Source organism: Lepidochelys kempii, chromosome 1 (assembly GCF_965140265.1).
Source record: "Lepidochelys kempii isolate rLepKem1 chromosome 1, rLepKem1.hap2, whole genome shotgun sequence".
Taxonomy (NCBI): Eukaryota; Metazoa; Chordata; order Testudines; family Cheloniidae; genus Lepidochelys; species Lepidochelys kempii.
In genome coordinates, this window is record NC_133256.1 from 47517300 (window position 1) to 47534094 (window position 16795).

The 16795-nt window shown below is 45.6% G+C and overlaps 1 protein-coding gene across 7 annotated transcripts in view; it reads right to left on the reverse strand.

The window, feature by feature from the left end:
• LOC140910489 (NEDD4-binding protein 2-like 2) overlaps positions 1 to 7960 on the reverse strand; it is a 43104-nt gene extending 35144 nt beyond the window's left edge. For all 7 annotated transcript variants that reach the window (XM_073341494.1, XM_073341531.1, XM_073341538.1 and 4 more), the window contains exons 1-2: positions 7791 to 7960; positions 3000 to 4447 (exon numbers count right to left, since the gene is read on the reverse strand). In XM_073341494.1, the coding sequence (XP_073197595.1) occupies positions 3000 to 4447 (1448 nt within the window). In that variant the 5' untranslated portion in view covers positions 7791 to 7960. The remainder of the gene's footprint in view (positions 1 to 2999; positions 4448 to 7790) is intronic.
• Positions 7961 to 16795: the final 8835 nt, after the last annotated feature.

Genomic DNA, 16795 nt, shown 5'->3' on the forward strand with positions numbered 1-16795 from the left:
AATGGGGTGGGAAACAGATAGGACTGGGACAGCTTGAAGGGGATGAGGCAGAAGGGGTCAAACTTTGAGGGAATGAGCAGAAAAGTCCTTGCCTACTAGACCACATTCCCCTCCAGACATTTCTCTGATTTCTGTATATATCTATGAAATCCCCTGGGCAAAGTGTGCATCTCAGTATCGTGTAGTGCTGGTCTGCAAAGAGGATGACAACCTACTATTTCTACCAGTTACTCCATTAGCTCAAATGGCATAGATCTGTGTAGTAGATCCAAAGGTTCCATCCCTGCTGATGAATCGGGTGGGTGTTAATATGATGTTACATGATGAAATTTCTGTTTGTTCACTTTGTTTTTCAAAAAATCTAGGAAATTACACTCAAAAATCTACATTTAAAATGTTATTAAGGATTCAGTCTTTAATTACATGATCACAGACTATTTTTTCCACAGGACCCATGCCTCTTTCAGAGCACAGGATGGACTTACTCTGGGAATGAATTAGGGTTGTGAACTAAAAGAGCTGTTGTCTGCCCTTACTCTTTGTTGCAGAAATTGAAAGGTGTGTAGTGAATGAGACAGGGAACTGCAAGAATAGAAAGAATTGTAGCATAGTTAAAGCAGCTGAATGCTGCCTTGGAGAACTGGATTCTACCCTTGCCTCTGCCAACAAGTTCCTGTGTGGATTTGCCAAGCTTCACATAAACCAAACTTTTTACAGATGGTCACTAATTGCGTGTCCCACATTTTCTAGATGCCTGACTTGAGACCCTTGGGTCTAATCTACAGACATACTGAGCACTCCCAACTGCAAATAAAATCACTGGAAGCTGTTCTTTGAACGTACAAAGTTAAGTGCTCTGAAATAATCAGGTCCTAGGTGTCTCAAGTTGGGCATCCAAAGTTAGTTGATACTTTTGACCTTAAAGTATCTGTGTCTCAGCTACCCATATGTAACATTGGGAAAATAAAACCACGTCATCTAATAGGGGTGTTGTGAAAACAAATTAATGTGTTGTTTCAGAGTAACAGCCGTGTTAGTCTGTATTCGCAAAAAGAAAAGGAGTACTTGTGGCACCTTAGAGACTAACCAATTTATTTGAGCATGAGCTTTCGTGAGCTACAGCTCACTTCATCGCTTTACCAGCAGGATAGTGAGTTTGTGTGTGTGGTTTTTGGGAGGGGGGCGAGGGGGTGAGAGAACCTGGATTTGTGTAGGAAATGGCCCAACTTTATTATCATGCACATTGTGTAAAGAGTTGTCACTTTGGATGGGCTATCACCAGCAGGAGAGTGAATTTGTGGGGGGGGGGAGGGTGAGAAAACCTGGATTTGTGCTGGAAATGGCCCACCTGATGATCACTTTAGATAAGCTATTACCAGCAGGACAGTGGGGTGGGAGGAGGTATTTTTTCATATTCTCTGTGTATAAATAAAGTCTGCTGCAGTTTCCACGGCATGCATCCGATGAAGTGAGCTGTAGCTCACGAAAGCTCATGCTCAAATAAATTGGTTAGTCTCTAAGGTGCCACAAGTACTCCTTTTCTTTTTGCAAATTAATGTGTGTGAAGCACTCATATACTATAGCATCAAATGCCATAAAAAGCTTATTAAGAAATTAACAATTCTGTCTTTGGAGCAGGGTTTGAATAAGATACAGTAAGAAAAGCATAGGAAACAAAATATCAAATAGCTGCTCATTAAGTGAACAGGGTCTTTTCTACGCAATGCATATGCACAAGGGGGCTCAAATTAAGACAAACTTAATTCTGGCATTTCCTAACTTTTTAGTGCTTGACTTAGCAAGCTTAATATTGTTTTTTTCCCCCTTTAGAAGAAGAAAAGAAAAATATAGTATTAAAGGAAGTTTTTGCGTATTTACAAATCAAAAACAAATGCTAATTATTACAACCGTGAGCTTTTTTTTGTTCCAAGAAATATTATGCAGTAATATGATAATCAAATCTATTTAACAGGGTAAGCTCCTTTAAATCATGCAGGAAGTGTTGTTTCTGGTGATTTTATTAAATTGAGTGAAACTACTGACTCAAAAGTTCCCTTTATATAGGTTTTTTTGATGTGACAGATTCATAAACTATGCTCTTTGATGGCAGGCACATTGTCATAGAATGTTGTAAGACACTATGTACTTGAAAACTAGTTAATTAAAATAATTTTAAAAAAATTAAAAGTGGTGTCAGTTCATACCAGACTTGAGTCCCTGAGAATTTCTATAGTTTAACTAGCATACCTTCCTTTAAAAAACTTTTCTACCCCCTTTTGTTGTGGGAAAGGCCTTCACCAAATGTAGAAACTGAATGACTACACTGGAAAAACAGTGAAAGTGACTATAAACAAAGTTTTATTAAATTAATTACTCACAAATGAAACACACCGAAAACAAGAGGTGCTCTCTCTCTCTCTCTAGTCTCTTTCACTTCTACTAATCTTAAGTGTTATTAGTAAAATTAAATAATAATAGAAAATGTAAAACATTCATATGAATGAGATTTTTTTAAGCTGATAGTGTCCCATTAAAGTTTATTTTATTGGCATATAAGAGCACTTCTAATTTAAATGAATATTAGTAGACTTGGAAGAAGACATTTTAAGGAAGGAATTTGAAAGACCAGAGGGTGGCTAACTTTCATATTAGAAGCATTTGGAGTTTCAGGAGTCAGCATGGAAGAATGCATGAGTCACTGGATAGAAGAAAAAAAATATTTTTAAAACAAATATAAAACAGCTTTCTGTGATCATCAGCATTCTTACTGAAAAAGACCAAAAGAACAGCTAACAATGAAGTGACCAATATTTCCAATATTCACAACTGTACCCCTTCACCATGTAACAAATAGGGCCTCAATTCTGAAGAGTTATACATATGAGTAGTCCCACTGACTTCAAAAATACTACTTGTGTAAATCTTTACAGGATCAGGACCTAAAACAAGAACAAACTAGCAGACTTCTATTTTTTTTAATTATTTCAACATATACTTACCGAGACAGTGTTGTTTTCCCTGAGCCAGGAAGACCTCTTAAAATTAGAAGTAATTTCTGCAACCTACGTAACTTGTCTTCTGAAAACTGCTGAAAATTAAAACTGTGTATTCCCTCTATCTGGTAAGTTCTAGGATCTTTCCAACACTCTTTTCTTGTTTCACAGAAACCATTATTCATGCATCCATCCTGGTCGCTATATCCATTTCTGGAGACTTGCGTACTATGGATATCAATATGACCAGCATAACTATTATTCTGATCAAACAATGGACAGCTCCTGTTAGCACTGCCACTATTTCCATAGTAACCCACATAATTCTTGTGAGGAGGTCCATCATTCTGAGAATGGAGAGTATCTGGTTGATGTGGTGGGGAATTAAGAGTTTGAACATCTAAATGATGGTTGAACCTAGGAGGAAGAGGACCCTGAGGCATTATGAAAGATAGTGTTGGAGTTGGCTGCCATCCAGGCCTAAACTGAGGGACTGAATGATTCCAGAATTTAGACTCCGCCTGCCAATTAAAATGATTCTCAGTTCTCCAGCCATTTGTTTCATTGTCAAAACATTTTGGTTCACTGCCTGTCTTCTGGCCACTTGGTTCATTATAGAAACATTGTTCATTGTCATAATATGATTGTGTTCTACTGTACCAGGTATCTTGTTCATCCTCATGAGATGACTGACTGTATTTATTACATGGTATAAATTGTTCCTGAGATGATTTAGTTTCTTTTTCCTGTAAGTGACCTTCTAACTCATCTTTATCACTTTCAAGCTGCTGAATTTCTTTATAAAATTGGCACAATTCATCATCTATTTCTGATACATCACAAGAGAGAGTCTGAATTTTCTTTCCTTCCTCTTTGTCAATTTTGTTGTCAAGTACAGCATTTTGTTCCTCTCTGCCTGCCCTAAATTTAGTGAAATTCCTGGTTTCATCCTGTTTGTTCTCCTCCACAGGTCTGTAAATGGGCCCAATAAATACTCTGCTTGTACCATATTCTTCAGCCTTTACTGTGAATGATTTATTGCTAGTTTCTTTAATATTAGCGTCATCACCTTTTTCAGTAATGAAAGGGCATTTATTTTCTGTAACCTCAGTGTCTTTTATTGCAAGATTTACACTCTGCATGATCGTTGAATGAGTAGACTCAATAATCCTTGGCCTATTACAAGGGAATTCTTCACTGGATGTTTCTAAGACATTTGTATTTTCATTCTCTTTCTGCTGCACTTCCTGTTTTCCTTGGTCATCAGAGATGCATAAAGGTATCCATTCATTGTTTATTCTCTCAGTGTCTGTTTTCATATGAGATCCCTGGAAACTATCATCACAGGATTTATCATGAGCTTCTTCTGTTGATTTCATTTTTTTAGAACATGGTTCAATTGTAATTTCATCTTGACATTCCAAAGGCCTTACTTTACATTCGGCATGAAGCATCTTAAAGAAAAAAAGCAAGAATATTAACAGTACATACACCTTTAGAATACATTATGCAAAATTACAAGTTATTCTAAGCTATAATTTGTAACATCAAAGTTTATCTACTTTCACAACTAAAATAAGTTAGTTATTCATTTCATCAAAGAAAGCATCCACTATAGGCTAATGTAGTTTTGGCTTTAAATAAAAGTTACCTATTTCAGTAGGTAATATAACAACTATTTTAGTGCAGAGCTTTTCTCATCTTTCAGTGACAATATTAGCAATTTATTATCTGTGCTAAGCTATTTTTTAAAAGTGAATTTAGTGTTTCAGAAATAAATTAGATCAGCAGCCTGAATACTGGAATTCTCTAGTTATCCACAGGACAGGTTCAGTATGGGCATTAGCAATACAATTACTTACATCCTTGCCAACAAGCTTCAGTCCTTTTTCTACAGGGATTGCTCCTAAGAATTAGATAACCAAATGTCTGTGCTCAGTTAATGCTTGACCTTTCTACTCAGACTGCCAACAAAATGTTACTTAGAGCCACCGTGATGTAATTTCTATGATATGCACTAGACTAATCCAACTCATAGCCCACCAAACAAACACCTGTTAGATGCCAGTTATTAATCAATAATAAACTAGATCAGATTTAAAAATTAAAGTTATAATCTATTATTAGTTGTATTACCATATCACCTAGGAGCCCCAGCCATGGACCAGGACCTCACTGTAAAAGGCCACTGTACAAATGGAGAACAAAAAGACTGACCTTTCCTCAAAGAGCTTACAGTCTAAGTACAAGACAAGGGACAACATATGGATACAGACAGATGGAAGGGCACAAGGAAATAGTGACACAATATTGGTCAGTACGACAGGCAGTAGTCTCCAAAGGCCACCATTATCACTCCTCTGAGTGTCATCCAGTCACCTACATACTAAGTTACCTAACCCAAAAATACATGGTCTTTCATGGCATTCCAGAGGTATATAAAGAATGCAATATCAACTGCCTTTCAAAAGACAAGACATATGCTATTTTTTTGGCATGAAATAAAGCGATAAATGCATCAGACAAGACTGTGGATAACAGACAATTTCCAGTTTCGAGTTCCTACTAGAGGGTTAATTCTACTATTGTCTGTAACTTATTAAACTTCTGAACTCTGGAAAGTGACAGGAATCCAATAACTGAACTATAATAAAATTAAAGAGAACTCTCCAATTTGCAGGAGAGTCAGATTCCCTTATCTAAACATGAAATTTTAAGTAGTTTTTATAGTCTCACCTTCCATTTGCAGAAAAAAGTTTTGCTGTATGTGAGGAAGGTTAGCCTCTACCTGCCACCCCAAAATGGAAATAAGAATAATTTTGCTATGTGCATATTAGTCTCTTCCATCTCAAGGGGTGGGAAGAGAACTTTGCTGTTTTCTGCGTTGTGAGTTACTCTGGGGATAAGATTGGACTGGGAAGGGAAGAAATGTCTCTCCTCTCTTGGGATGCAGATATTGTTAGGCTGTATGTGTATATATGTATATAGGTGTGTATTTATAGATATGTACACACACATCTTTGTCTCCCCAATTGTCACCCATGCCGCAACCCCCAACTTCAAGCATGACACAGGGAATGTTGCTCTGTGTTATAAACTACCTCCCCTTGTCTCTAGGGCTAGGATGGAGGATGTTACTCTCTCCAGGTAGAGTGCAGGCTATTGTTGTGTTTGTCACAGTCTCTCCCCTCTCTCTGAAGTGGGTTGGGGGGGTGTTGATGTTTGTACCAGTCTCTCCCCTCTCTCTGTGGAGTGGAGCGTTGGGTAAGAAGTATTACTGTGTGTCAGTCTCGCCCCTCTCTCTAGGGTAGGAAGTGTTGCTGTGGGCATAAGACAATCTCTCTCTGCGGTGAGTTGGGGGTAATGATGTGTGTCGCAGTCTCTTCCCTCTCTCTGGGGTGGGTTGTAGGGGGTGTTGCTGTGTGTGTGACACAGTCTCTCCCTCTGTGCACGGGTGCATGTTGTTGTGTGTGTCCACCGCTTGCACTCTCTGTGGGTTAGGGGTGTTGTGTGTGTGACAGTCTCTCTCCCTCTGGGCTGGAGAGGTGTTGCTGTGTGTGAGAGACAGACTCTTTCTGGGCTGGAGGGGTGCTGCTGTGCGTGTGAGACAACCTTTCTCTGGGCTGGCAGGTGTTGCCATACGTGTCTATCTCCCTCTTGGCTGGAGGTATTACTGTGTGTGTGTGGCAGCAGGCTCTCTCTGGGCTTGGGGTGCGGGTGTTACTGTGTGTGTATGACAGCAGGCTCTGTGCGGGCTGTGAGTGTGTGTGAGCAGGCTCTGTCTGGACTGGGGGTGTTGCAGTGTGTGTGTGAGAGAGAGAGAGCGCAGGCCCTGTCTGGGCTAGGGCTGTTGCTGTGTGTGTGACAGCAGGCCCTGTCTGGGCTGGGGCTGTTGCTGTGTGTGTGTGTGACAGCAGGCTCTGTCTGGGCTGGGGCTGTTGCTGTGTGTGTGTGTGACAGCAGGCTCTGTCTGGGCTGGGGCTGTTGTTGTGTGTGTGTGTCTGGGCTGGGGGTGTTGCTGTGTGTGTGTGTGCGCGTGACAACAGGCTCTGTCTGGGCTGGGGCTGTTGCTGTGTGTGTGTGTTTGTGACAATGGTCTCTCTGGGCTGGGGGTGTTGCTGTGTGTGTGTGACGGCAGGCTCTGTCTGGGCTGGGGGTGCTGCTGTGTGTGTGTGTGACAGCAGGCCCTGTCTGGGCTGGGGCTGTTGCTGTGTGTGTGTGTGTGTGACAGCAGGCTCTGTCTGGGCTGGGGCTGTTGCTGTGTGTGTGTGTGACAGCAGGCTCTGTCTGGGCTGGGGGTGTTGCTGTGTGTGTGTGTGCGCGTGACAACAGGCTCTGTCTGGGCTGGGGCTGTTGCTGTGTGTGTGTGTGCGCGTGACAACAGGCTCTGTCTGGGCTGGGGCTGTTGCTGTGTGTGTGTGTTTGTGACAATGGTCTCTCTGGGCTGGGGCTGTTGCTGTGTGTGTGTGTTTGTGACAATGGTCTCTCTGGGCTGGGGGTGTTGCTGTGTGTGTGTGACGGCAGGCTCTGTCTGGGCTGGGGGGGCTGCTGTGTGTGTGTGTGTGTGTGTGTGTGTGTGTGTGTGACAGGGTCTGTCTGGGCTGGGGGTGTTGCTGCTGCCTCGGTTTCTCCCGCACTGGGGCCCGACCAGCACTGTGCGGCCCACCCCGTTCCCGCTCCCCACCCGGCAGGGCTCTCGGGGGAACCCACCCTCGAGCGCCCTCTCACACGCGGGGGAGGCGCCCGGCACCGGCCGCCCCCCTCTCATCATCACCACGGCTGGGTGAAGGGACCAACCTCCAGGCAGAGACAGCAACAGCCTTCCGCGCCCTAGCCTGGCCTCCGGCTCGCAGCAGCGCAGTCCCGGGCAGTTGGGGGAGGGGAGTTCCTATTGCGCTTCGCTCTCAATATGGCGTGAGCAACCTCAGCAGCCACGCCGGGGTGAACGCCGCCTGGTGTGGGGCTTGTAGTGCAGCCCTGCCTGGTCTTAGAACTACAACGCCCAGAATGCCCCGCGGGCGGCCCTTCCGCCACAGCTCAGGCGTGGGGCCGCCCGGGAAAGGTCTGCAGAGAAGCGCCGGCAGATGCTGCTTGAGCGTGGCGGACCAGGGCAGGCTGGGGAGAAGGTCTCTCCTGGCGTGGTGACTCTTACGTGGGTGATGCCTTGTACATTGATGAGTCACAAGGAGACCCCTGCATTGGGGGTGACATGACAGGCGGGCACATGCAAGGGACATTATTAGTAGGGTGCGGACCCCCCTTTTTGGGGGGTCCTTAACTGGGAAGCGGGGAGCTCCCCTTGTTTCGGAGGGGATGGGATACCCCTGTTTGGGGCTTGGTTTTTAGGGCCACTGTTTCCAGTCTACCTCTCTGTGAATGATCTGTTTTCTGGGGGGGTTCTGCATGTGTTTCAGTCACTTGTCCCATCTCCCTGAGTAACAGAGAATGAAGGGAGAATTTCAGGGTATGTCTACACTACGAAATTAGGTCGAATTTATAGAAGTCGGGTTTTTTTGAAATCGGTTTTATATATTCGAGTGTGTGTGTCCCCACAGAAAATGCTCTAAGTGCATTAAGTGCATTAACTCGGCGGAGCGCTTCCACAGTACCGAGGCAAGCGTCGACTTCTGGAGCGTTGCACTGTGGGTAGCTATCCCACAGTTCCCGCAGTCTCCGCTGCCCATTGGAATTCTGGGTTGATATCCCAATGCCTGATGGGGCTAAAACATTGTCGCGGGTGGTTCTGGGTACATATCGTCAGGACCCCATTCCCACCCTCCCTCCCCCCGTGAAAGCAAGGGCAGACAATCATTTCGCGCCTTTTTTGTCTGCTGCCAGCCAAAGATGTAAAGGATAGATGGAGTGGGTCAGAACAAGAAATAGACCAGATTTGTTTTGTACTCATTTTCCTCCTCCCCTGTCTAGATCACACTGCAGTCAGTCACAGAGAAGGCGCAGCGAGGTTAATCTAGCCATGTATCAATCAGAAGCCAGGCTAACCTCCTTGTTCCAATAACAACGATAACTTTGGTGCACCATTTCTTATTGGAACCCTCCGTGCAGTCCTGCCTGAAATACTCCTTGATGTACAGGCACACCCTTTGTTGATTTTAGCTCCCTGAAGCCAACCCTGTAAGCCGTGTCGTCAGTCGCCCCTTCCTCCGTCAGAGCAACGGCAGACAATCGTTCCGCGCCTTCTTTCTGTGCGGACGCCATACCAAGGCAAGCATGGAGGCCGCTGAGCTCATTTTGGCAATTAGGAGCACATCAACCACCACACGCATTATCCAGCAGTATATGCAGCACCAGAACATGGCAACGCGATACCGGGCGAGGAGGCGACGTCAGCGCGGTCCCGTGAGTGATCAGGACATGGACACAGATTTCTCTGAAAGCATGGGCCCTGCCAATGCATGCATCATGGTGCTAATGGGGCAGGTTCATGCTGTGGAACGCCGATTCTGGGCTCGGGAAACAAGCACAGACTGGTGGGACCGCATAGTGTTGCAGGTCTGGGACGATTCCCAGTGGCTGCGAAACTTTCGCATGCGTAAGGGCACTTTCATGGAACTTTGTGACTTGCTTTCCCCTGCCCTGAAGCGCATGAATACCAGGATGAGAGCAGCCCTCACAGTTGAGAAGCGAGTGGCGATAGCCCTGTGGAAGCTTGCAACGCCAGACAGCTACCGGTCAGTTGGGAATCAATTTGGAGTGGGCAAATCTACTGTGGGGGCTGCTGTGATGCAAGTAGCTCACGCAATCAAAGATCTGCTGATATCAAGGGTAGTGACCCTGGGAAATGTGCAGGTCATAGTGGATGGCTTTGCTGCAATGGGATTCCCTAACTGTGGTGGGGCTATAGACGGAACCCATATCCCTATCTTGGCACCGGAGCACCAAGCCGCCGAGTACATAAACCGCAAGGGGTACTTTTCGATAGTGCTGCAAGCTCTGGTGGATCACAAGGGACGTTTCACCAACATCAACGTGGGATGGCCGGGAAAGGTGCATGACGCTCGCATCTTCAGGAACTCTGGTCTGTTTCAAAAGCTGCAGGAAGGGACTTTCTTCCCAGACCAGAAAATAACTGTTGGGGATGTTGAAATGCCTATATGTATCCTTGGGGACCCAGCCTACCTCTTAATGCCATGGCTCATGAAGCCGTACACAGGCAGCCTGGACAGTGGTCAGGAGCTGTTCAACTACAGGCTGAGCAAGTGCAGAATAGTGGTAGAATGTGCATTTGGACGTTTAAAGGCGCGCTGGCGCAGTTTATTGACTCGCTTAGACCTCAGCGAAACCAATATTCCCACTGTTATTACTGCTTGCTGTGTGCTCCACAATATCTGTGAGAGTAAGGGGGAGACGTTTATGGCGGGGTGGGAGGTTGAGGCAAATCGCCTGGCTGCTGGTTACGCGCAGCCAGACACCAGGGCGGTTAGAAGAGCTCAGGAGGGCGCGGTACGCATCAGAGAAGCTTTGAAAACCAGTTTCATGACTGGCCAGGCTACAGTGTGAAAGTTCTGTTTGTTTCTCCTTGATGAAACCCCCCGCCCCTTGGTTCACTCTACTTCCCTGTAAGCTAACCACCCTCCCCTCCTCCCTTTAATCACCGCTTGCAGAGGCAATAAAGTCATTGCTGCTTCACAGTCATGCATTCGTTATTCATTCATCACACAAATAGGGAGATGACTACCAAGGTATCCCAGGAGGGGTGGTGGAGGAGGGAAGGAAAATGCCACATAGCACTTTAAGCACAGCACTTTAAAAGTTTACAACTTTAAAATTTATTGAATGACAGCCTTCTTTTTTTTGGGCAATCCTCTGTTGTGGAGTGGCTGGTTGGCCGGAGGCCCCCCCACCGCGTTCTTGGGCGTCTGGGTGTGGAGGCTATGGAACTTGGGGAGGAGGGCGGTTGGTTACAGAGGGGCAGCAGTGGCAGTCTGTGCTCCAGCTGCCTTTGCTGCAGCTCAACCATACACTGGAGCATTCTTCTTTGGTCCTGCAGCAGCCTCAGCATTGAATCCTGCCTCCTCTCATCACGCTGCCGCCACATTTGAGCTTCAGCCCTGTCTTCAGCCCGCCACTTACTCTCTTCAGCCCGCCACTTACTCTCTTCAGCCCTCCACCTCTCCTCCCGGTCATTTTGTGCTTTCCTGCACTCTGACATTATTTGCCTCCACGCATTCGTCTGTGCTCTGTCAGTGTGGGAGGACAGCATTAGCTCGGAGAACATTTCATCTCGAGTGCATTTTTTTTTCTTTCTAAGCTTCACTAGCCTCTGGGAAGGAGAAGATCCTGTGATCATTGAAACACATCCAGCTGGTGGAGAAAAAAAAAGGGACAGCGGTATTTAAAAAGACACATTTTATAAAACAGTCGCTACACTCTTTCAGGGTAAACCTTGCTGTTAACATTACATACATAGCACATGTGCTTTCGTTACACGGTCGCATTTTGCCTCCTCCCACCGCGTGACTACCCCCTCAACCTTCCCCCCTCCCTGTGGCTAACAGCAGGGAACATTTCTGTTCAGCCACAGGCAAACAGCCCAGCAGGAATGGGCTATACTGAGTGTCCCTGAAGAAAAGCACCCTATTTCAACCAGGTGACCATGAATTATATCTCACTCTCCTGAGGATAACACAGAGAGAGAAAGAACGGATTTTGGTTGAATGCCAGCAAACATACACTGCAATGCTTTGTTCTACAGTGATTCCCGAGTATGTGTTACTGGCCTGGAGTGATAAAGTGTCCTACCATGAAGGACGAAATAAGGCTGCCCTCCCCAGAAACCTTTTGCAAAGGCTTTAGGACTACATCTAGGAGAACCGCAAATGCCAGGGCAAAGTAATCCTTTCACATGCTTGCTTTTAAACCATGTATAGCATTTTAAAAGGTACACTCACCAGAGGTCCCTTCTCCGCCTGCTGGGTCCAGGAGGCAGCCTTGGGTGGGTTCGGGAGGTACTGGCTCCAGGTCTAGGGTGAGAAACAGTTCCTGGCTGTCGGGAAAACCGGTTTCTCCGCTTGCTTGCTGTGAGCTATCTACAACCTCCTCCTCATCATCATCTTCTTCGTCCCCAAAACCTGCTTCCGTATTGCCTCCATCTCCATTGAAGGAGTCAAACAACACGGCTGGGGTAGTGGTGGCTGAACCCCCTAAAATGGCATGCAGCTCATCATAGAAGCGGCATGTTTGGGGCTCTGACTCAGAGCGGCTGTTCGCCTCTCTGGTTTTCTGGTAGGCTTGCCTCAGCTCCTTCAGTTTCACGCGGCACTGCTTCGGGTCCCTGTTATGGCCTCTGTCCTTCATGCCCTGGGAGATTTTGACAAAGGTTTTGGCATTTCAAAAACTGGAACGGAGTTCTGATAGCACGGATTCCTCTCCCCAAACAGCGATCAGATCCCGTACCTCCCGTTCGGTCCATGCTGGAGCTCTTTTGCGATTCTGGGACTCCATCATGGTCACCTGTGCTGATGAGCTCTGCATGGTCACCTGCAGCTTGCCACGCTGGCCAAACAGGAAATGAGATTCAAACGTTTGCGGTTCTTTTCCTGTCTACCTGGCCAGTGCATCTGAGTTGAGAGTGCTGTCCAGAGCGGTCAGAATGGAGCACTCTGGGATAGCTCCCGGAGGCCAATACCATCGAATTGTGTCCACAGTACCCCAAATTCGAGCTGGGAACGTCGATTTAAGCGCTAATCCACTTGTCAAGGGTGGAGTAAGGAAATCGATTTTAAGAGCCCTTTAAGTCGAAATAAAGGGCTTCACTGTGTGGACGGGTGCAGGTTTAAATCGATTTAACGTTGCTAAATTCGACCTAAAGTCCCAGTGTAGACCAGGGCTTTGTGTTAGTTTTATGGAGTGGGACTGCAGACATGTAATAAGTGTGATTTCTTTACATAACTATTAAAGCGTTAAAAGAAAAATAAAAAGCTCTGAGTCTGGGTGATGGTTTGTGGTTTCTTTTCAGTGGCCACTTGCTGAAGGTTGCAGACTATACCTACAATCACATTTTGAAACTGTTTCCGATTTGTGGTTGCTGCAGTTTGGTTTTGCTTCCTAAAACTCTTTAATGCTGGATTATTTTACTTAAAAATAAACTACAGTGATAGATCTTGGCTAGTAACTGCTCTGTCAGTATGAATTTGAATATAGTATAATTGTCTTCCTCTGTCCCCCATGGCTCTTTGTATATTTTCAGCAGACTAATTTCCTTTTACTATGCAAAGAAATGACATAATACATTTTCTTTTTTAGAGAGTTCTGAGATTTAGAGAGTTCCTTTTTCTTTAGCTTGCATTTGTCTTGTACTAAAACAGATTATATTGCCTCTCTTATATATTTTTCAGAATTGTGCCTCTTCTTTCTCTAGCTGTTCATGAAAAGATTGATTTTCTGATTCCAATCTCTTGCCACACTCCTAATATTTTAGAACAACCAGTCTGTAAACAAGTCTTCTAGGCTCTCACTCTTCCCTAATAATGGGTTACTAGAAGTCAGTTACTAGAGTGATCATACTTCTTTTTCAATAAATTTACAGCTATCCCATATCTCCAGCTCATTGGAGCAAAAGCCCCCATGCAATTTTTTTACATGTTCACAGCTACGTACAGATCCCAGCACATACAGCTGGGATCCACTTTTGCAGCAGTAGGAAGCACAAAGATCATCTCTACAAATAAACAATTTTGATGTTAAAAAGTAATGCAGTGTAGCATACCTCCCTCAAATCTTCAGGTTGACTGCGTAATGGTTTGATCATGGTGGCAGGAGTCAATTATATTTGAATATGTGATCAAAAATACTGTTCTGACCCACCCAAAAATCCTAAAACTGACTCTTTTACTAAGAAGTGAGTCACCAAATTGTTAAACTTAAATATAACAAATCATGGTCATTGCCAACCTAGGTTGGATTTTAACTGCTGACTTGGCTGTGAAAGGTGACAAATTGTATTACTAAACCCCACTAAAGTAGAAAGGATTCCAAATATGCATTTTAAAGATGCAGATATGATGAAAGATACATTTATAGAAACAGAAGCTCTTTTTTACCTAACCAAGAAGCAAGCTTTCCAGAGATTCAGTGATTCCAGATTTACATCAGCATAGATGATAGCAGAATTTATCCTGAGAACAGATAATTTTGGATCATAGGAACTGGGAAAGTCAAACACACAAGAGCAATGCTTTACTTATAATGGCAAAAATTATAACTGTCATAACACATAGTCATATACACAGATTACTGTGGATAAGGGGAGATAATACTGGTACACCAGGGCTCTTTAAGCTAGTGGAGAAAGCCATAACCACTGATGAAAATGAAGCCAGCTAAATTTAAAGAAGGCACACATTTTTAACAATGAGGATGATTAACCATTGGGACAAACTACTAAGGTAAGCATTGGATTCTCCATATCTGAATGTCTTCCTATCAAGAGTGGATGCCTTTCTGGAGGATATGCTTTAGTCAAACATAAGTTATTGGGCACAATACAGCAGTAACTGGGTGAGGTGTAATGGCCTATGGAGACAGGAGGTCAGACTAGGTCAGAGGTGGGCAAACTATGGCCTGCTGGCGCAATGCTCTGCGCAGCTGGGCTGCAGAGCCGCGGCCTGACCCGGTGCTCTGTGCTGCGTGGTGGCGTGGCTGGCTCCAGCCGGGCGGCACAGCTGCCTGTCCTGGTGCTCTGGGCGGCGCAGCTGTAGCACCACCAGTCACCGGTGCTCCAGGCAGCACGGTAAGGGGGCAGGGAGCGGGGGGGGTTGGATAGAGGGCAGGGGAGTTCAGGGTGGTGGTCAGGGGGTGGGGGTGTGGATAGGGATTGGGGCGGTCAGAGGGTGGGGAACAGGGGGGTTGAATGGGGGAAGGGGTCCCGGGTGGGCAGTCAGGAAGGAGAGAGGGTTTGGATGGGCGGTGGGGGGCAGTCAGGGGCAGGGGTTCCAGGGGCGGTCAGGGAGAAGGGGAGGTATGATGGGGCAGGGGTCCCGGGGGGGCAGTCAGGAATGAGAGGAGGGGTTGGATGGGGCGGCAGGGGGCAGTCAGGGGACATGGAGGGAGAGATGGGGCAGGGGTTCCGGGGGCGCTGTCGGGACAGGGAACGGGGCGGGTTGGAAGGGGCAGGAGTCCCAGGAGGGCCATCAGGGGGCGAGAAGCAGGGGGGGTTGGATAGGGGGTGGGGGCCGGGCCACGCCTGGCTGTTTGGGGAGGCACAGCCTCCCCTTACCAGTCCTCCATAGAATTTCGGAAACCTGATGTGGCCCTCAGGCCAAAAAGTTTGCCTGCCCTGGACTAGATCATCTAATGGTCCTTTCTGGTCTTAAACTCTATGAATCTGTGAAAAAGCTTGCTTAGCATCAAGGTCATTTAAACAATAATAGTTTGTAATCTATTAAGGAGAAAGGGTAATTGGCTACATCCTCAGCTGCCTTCAAAGAGCACACTATATGCAGGGTTGGGAGAGTGGGATGTAAAGCTCATCTTTGCACTTCCCTGATTTTGGGCTGGCTGGTCCAGTCCCAAATATACCAGAGAATACCCTACATGGGTTGGTACTCCTGTGGCCGGATGCTACTAGGGATGTGGAACAAAGCAGCCATTCTACTTCCAAGAAACTGGTTCCCTTTATTAATTATCCTTTAGATACAAGAAAAAGGCATTCACGGATTTTAAGATAAAAACATAAGAACGGCCATACGGGTCAGACACTAGCCCAGTATTGTGTCTTCCGACAGTGGCCAATGCCAGATACTTCAGAGGGAATGAACGTTGAATCATCTCTTCAGAATGTGTTTACAGTTACTTGAGAGATCTGTGTGTTTTTGTACCATCTTTTCCTGTCAGGAATGTGCTTACTTGATTAGCTGACACCTTGGTACATCACTATTTTGACAACGCCAGGCTTAGTCTGGTTCACAACCTTTGATTCATACTGTTACTTATGCTTGGAGCTCCAGCAAGGCCTACACTAGCTTACAGAGAATCCCCATTAGTAGATCCTCGGCTAGCAGATGTCTCTGTCTGAACAGTGTGCTCCTCCATACCTATTGGCTTTCCGCCAGCCCTTAGTTTAAAAACTCCTCTAGGACCTTTTTAATTTTACATGCCAGCAATCTGGTTCTGTTTTGATTTAGGTGGAGCCCATCCTTCCTGCCTTTCTGATTTAGTCCCTACATGCTTGTGCTGTTCTTTTGTACTCTTCTCTAGCATGGTCTCTTATAGAAAGATATGTAAAATTAATACTGGCAAATTACATCCAAGAACCATTGTATTAAAACGACTTGCATTAAAAAACAAACATTTAAACTTTCATATCATTCTGTTGCATAAATGGTCATTTGCAAGATGGGAAAAAGGTCTCAACAACACCACTTCAGTTACAATACACTGCAAGCTCTTCACAGTGTTTGTTACTTCTATGCCAGCCGTTCCCTATATAGACATTAGTCCCAGTGAGCAGGGTGTAGCTTTACCTCTTATGTCATGGTAGCATTGCTCTAATGGAGACAACTGGGGTATGGCTGCCCTGTATTATCTTCCACGGCTAATTTTCCTCTTCACCACAACCAAGCCTGAGGCCTGGTTTACACTGGCAAGTTTCTGCACAGTAAAGCAGCTTTCTGTGGTGTAACTCCCAAGGTGTACACACTGCCAAGCCACGTAGTGCACAGAAACTGAACAGTTGCAGCGCTGTAAAGAAACACCCCGACGAGAGATGTACAGCTTTCTGCGCCGGGGCTACAGCAATGCCCTGCCAGTGTAGACACCCTGGTCGATTACAGCACTGTAGTTGG